The sequence below is a fragment of the Populus euphratica genome, unplaced genomic scaffold, assembly GCF_000495115.2.
Source record: "Populus euphratica unplaced genomic scaffold, PopEup_1.0 scaffold317.1, whole genome shotgun sequence".
Lineage (NCBI taxonomy): Eukaryota > Viridiplantae > Streptophyta > Magnoliopsida > Malpighiales > Salicaceae > Populus > Populus euphratica.
The window spans coordinates 351,967-355,826 of NW_011499952.1; the positions used below are offsets into that span (position 1 = coordinate 351,967).

Consider the following 3,860-nt stretch of genomic DNA (forward strand, 5'->3'; position numbering starts at 1 on the left):
GGGGGGGGGGGGGGGGGGGGGGAGGAACCTTAGTTTTATGATTTTATCCATGAAAAACATAAAAAATAAAAAAAAATACAATAATGATTCTTTTTTTTTTAAAAAAAAAACCAGATTACCATTTTGTGACTTTTTGTTTTTTATAGAAAAGAAAAGTAATATATTTTGAGGTCCAGATGACTAAATTGTGTCTAAGTTATCCTTCAAACTAAAAAGACAATAGAATATATATATATATATAATCTTAAGAAGATTTTTTATGCAACCCTTGATTGATACATTAATGCGAATTGTGCATTATGAAAAGTTAGTAGTATAAAAAAAGCACCAAATCCCAATTGAGAAATTAGGGTTTCAGTGCGTGTGCCATTAGACCACCAATTACGTGTGATAAGTTGCATTATCAATGAAGCCGTTGGTGTGGAATTGAAATCATGAGTAGGAATATTAATCAATTCCTTCGTTGGCAAAACCCTTTTCTTCTATAATCTTGTTGGGTTGTTAGGAGAACGAGACGGCTTCTCTTAAAAGCAAAAGCAAAAGCAAAAGCAAATCCCATTCGCAAATTAATGTGCTACAAAACCAGCAAGTGGGGTTAAGGAGAGGGAAAAGGAAGAGATAGAGCATGGTCAGATGGGCTCTTGGTATGATCAAGACTTGGAGAGTAAGAAGGAAGATCATTCCAAAACATATTCAGTATTGATCAGTTCCATAACTCTCAAAAATAAATAAATAAATATGAGGTAAATAAAAAAAATTAACACAATATATGATTAACCTAACTCAAAACATAACCGAGGAAAAAGGGTTTAGGAATGATATACATTTCTTGTCTCGACCACTATACCTAGTTTAAGGTTGAAGTGGGGTGCAACCCATTAATTTATACAGAAAACTCAATTATAAAAACTAATTTTTTTATTATTTTTAGTTTTTAAATGGGTTTCATGTAGAAAACTCAACCTCAATCTCCAAAATAAATATATTCTCAAAGTTTTACGGTGGTGATAATGGTATTAGGTTTCAGAATTGTAAATTCTTTTTGAGCAATGAGACTTTTGAAACAGTGGAAAAAATGGAGATGTTTTAATAAGAATGTATATAGCTGGAAGTGTGTTTGAGATTGAAAATTGTAAAAACTAAATATATCTTATTGTGTTGTGTGCTTTTAGAACTATATAATATAATGAAATATATATCACTGCATAAATTTTGAAAGATAATTCAGATCTATATTCTTTAAGTTATGTTTTGAAAATTAAACAAACCATTTAATTATAACTTATCATAACTCATATGTATGAATAATTCACAATGATATATTAAAAATAGAAAAAAAAAATACTATCACAAGATAGCTAAATGATACACGTAAATATATATAAAACTTGCGAAAGATAGGTGCACCAGGGTTCCAACCACAAAGCTTTTGATTTTTTTTTCAATGGTGCATTCAGTTATAGTTTGATTGCTTACTTATAAAGCATAATCATGGTATAAAATCACAGCCTTCCAATTAACCTGTTCAGAAAATATTACATTTATTTGGGAAAAAATAAAAATTATTAAAAAAATTACTTTTTTCATGGTTATTAAATCCGATTTGATCTAATAAATTAACTTGAAATTTGGCTAACAAGTGTTTTTAATAAGATCACAAAATATTACATTCTGTTATAGCTAATTTGATATAATCTTGAACCTGGTCGACCAATTAAATTAGGTGTTAAAAAATATTAATTTGAAGTTGATATTATTTAGTTGTTTTTATGAATTGTTTTTGTTGAGTACAATCTGCTCAACCCTTACCTAAAACTAACTCCGAGTCAACCGTAATGATGGCATAATTGAAAAGGATAAAGCAAGAACACAGCGTGTACAGTTTTAAGCACCTTGAGCTATACATTACAGACAATAATACATACACTTGCAATAATTAGCATCGCTAATCAAGCACTTAACACTCAATCCAGCACAGAAGAATTGGAATATTAAGGAAACGGGAAAAAAATTCAAAAGAAAAAAGAAAGTTCCATTAACACAAGGTGCAATTACAAGTAAATTTATGCTAATCACACCCCTAACAAAATCCCACATGTTTATATTTCTCACTGAGACCGCATCTTGTTGATTTGGTTCAAAGCCGGTTGTAGAATATTGTAGAGCACCCATAGAATAGCAGGAGCAACAACAATCAACAGAAGAGTACCCCTGTTGTCACTTGTTGCATCAGCAATCATGGCAATCTCACTAGCTGATGCATCTGGTGTTGATATGAAACCTGATGCAGCCAATCCACCAAGTCCAAGCCCAACGATCACCCCCTTGGTCTGACGCATGCGGTTAATTTGGTTAAGTGCTGGTTGGAGGATGTTGAAAAGCACCCAGGCTATGGCTGGTATGAGTGGTAGCAAGAGCGCTATACCACGGTTGTCACCTTCTGCTATTTCAGCTATTTGTTGTGCAGCAAAAGCAGGTTCACATGAGCTCAAGGTTGTGAAGATAGCACCGGCAATAGCAGTACCGGTGAGGACAGTGTTATCTGCTGGTTTTGAGATGGTTAGGCCTTTTGGGAGGTTTTGCATGGAGAGAAGAGAGACAGGTTTTGTTGATGGCTTGGTGGGATTGATGTTCTTGTTGGAGTTGATGCTCAAGCACTTGGCATTGAGTATTGCCATTGTTGCCATGGTTGCTGCCATTGATTCTTGCTGGGACTTGGTTTTTGGTGATCAAGCTGAGCAAGAAGATGAATTCCTTGGAGAGAAATGAAAGTTGCTGTGATGGGCAATAGAAATGTAAAGCCAAGTCAGGGAATTGATGTCCAATGGAATTCTGTTTTCTGGATTCTACTCTTATCCAGAGAGTTTAGTTGGTGAGATATGGACCTCACATTGCCTACCCCACCACAATCTCTTATCGCATCCTCTGAACTGAGTACTGTGGGCAGCTAAGATTACAGATTTGCGGAGGGGAGATCTTAATCCATAGCTTAAACTCTTTTATCATTATGATTTAAGCTAAAGATTCCTCACAAGTCCATGAAGATTGATATCAACAGGCTGCAAGCCTCTTTTTGGGCTCATTGATGCATGGAAACTTTGTTCATGAGTGATCCACAATTGGTGGTCGTATGTTTTTTTTTTTTAATCTTTGTAACTGTGCTTGTCTCTGCTCACAGGAAGCCCGGGTATTAGGCCATCGAGCTGAAGCCCAAGCTAGAAAAAAATACGAAGGTTTTATAATATCTTGCTTTGAGTATAGCTCTGTGTCAATTACGTAGCACATTCAGGGCCAAATGACCATTCAGTGGTGTATAAATTTTACACGAATTAAATTGTGATATGCTTGTGAATATTAACTAATAGAAATTATAAGTTCGTGTTTGACTACTGGCTTGATATACAAGAGACATGGACAGTGAAGACAAGAGCTCAATAAAATATAAAACTAAAATATAATTTATGTTTGGTACTGATTTAAAAGATAAAGTGATTGTGGTTGTACTTATATTCTATTTGGTTATGGAAAAAAAGACATAAAAAAATATAAAAAAATTTCTATTTTACTTTTAAAATGTATTGTTATAAAACTTATATATTTAAAAAATATAATTCGATATTTTATTTTAGTTTATATTGAGTTTTTAAATTAATAGTATTAATAAAACATGGATTGACTTGACGAGTTGATCCGAGACCTAAACTAGTCCAAATTTAAAAAAGAAATATAGAAAGAATTGACTCAACTTGATTCAGTTTAAAATTAAAAGTTTTAGGTTAGTCGAGTTTACCCTCAACCCCTGACCTGAACCTTGCCCCAGGCCAATTTTCGAGTCAGATTTTAAAACTATGTATATATAT

General features: G+C 33.2%; 2 protein-coding genes across 2 annotated transcripts in view; both read right to left on the reverse strand.

The window, feature by feature from the left end:
* LOC105138059 (S-adenosyl-L-methionine-dependent methyltransferases superfamily protein) overlaps window positions 1-3,860 on the reverse strand; it is a 12,478-nt gene that overhangs the window by 3,925 nt on the left and 4,693 nt on the right. The window contains exon 2 of the mRNA XM_011044051.1: window positions 1,754-1,760. The gene's annotated coding sequence lies outside the window, so the exon portion shown is untranslated. The remainder of the gene's footprint in view (window positions 1-1,753; window positions 1,761-3,860) is intronic.
* LOC105138058 (photosystem II core complex proteins psbY, chloroplastic-like) lies at window positions 1,858-2,825 on the reverse strand. Its single transcript, XM_011044050.1, has one exon. The coding sequence runs from the start codon at window positions 2,697-2,699 to the stop codon at window positions 2,109-2,111; it is 591 nt and encodes a 196-aa protein (XP_011042352.1). The 5' UTR covers window positions 2,700-2,825; the 3' UTR covers window positions 1,858-2,108.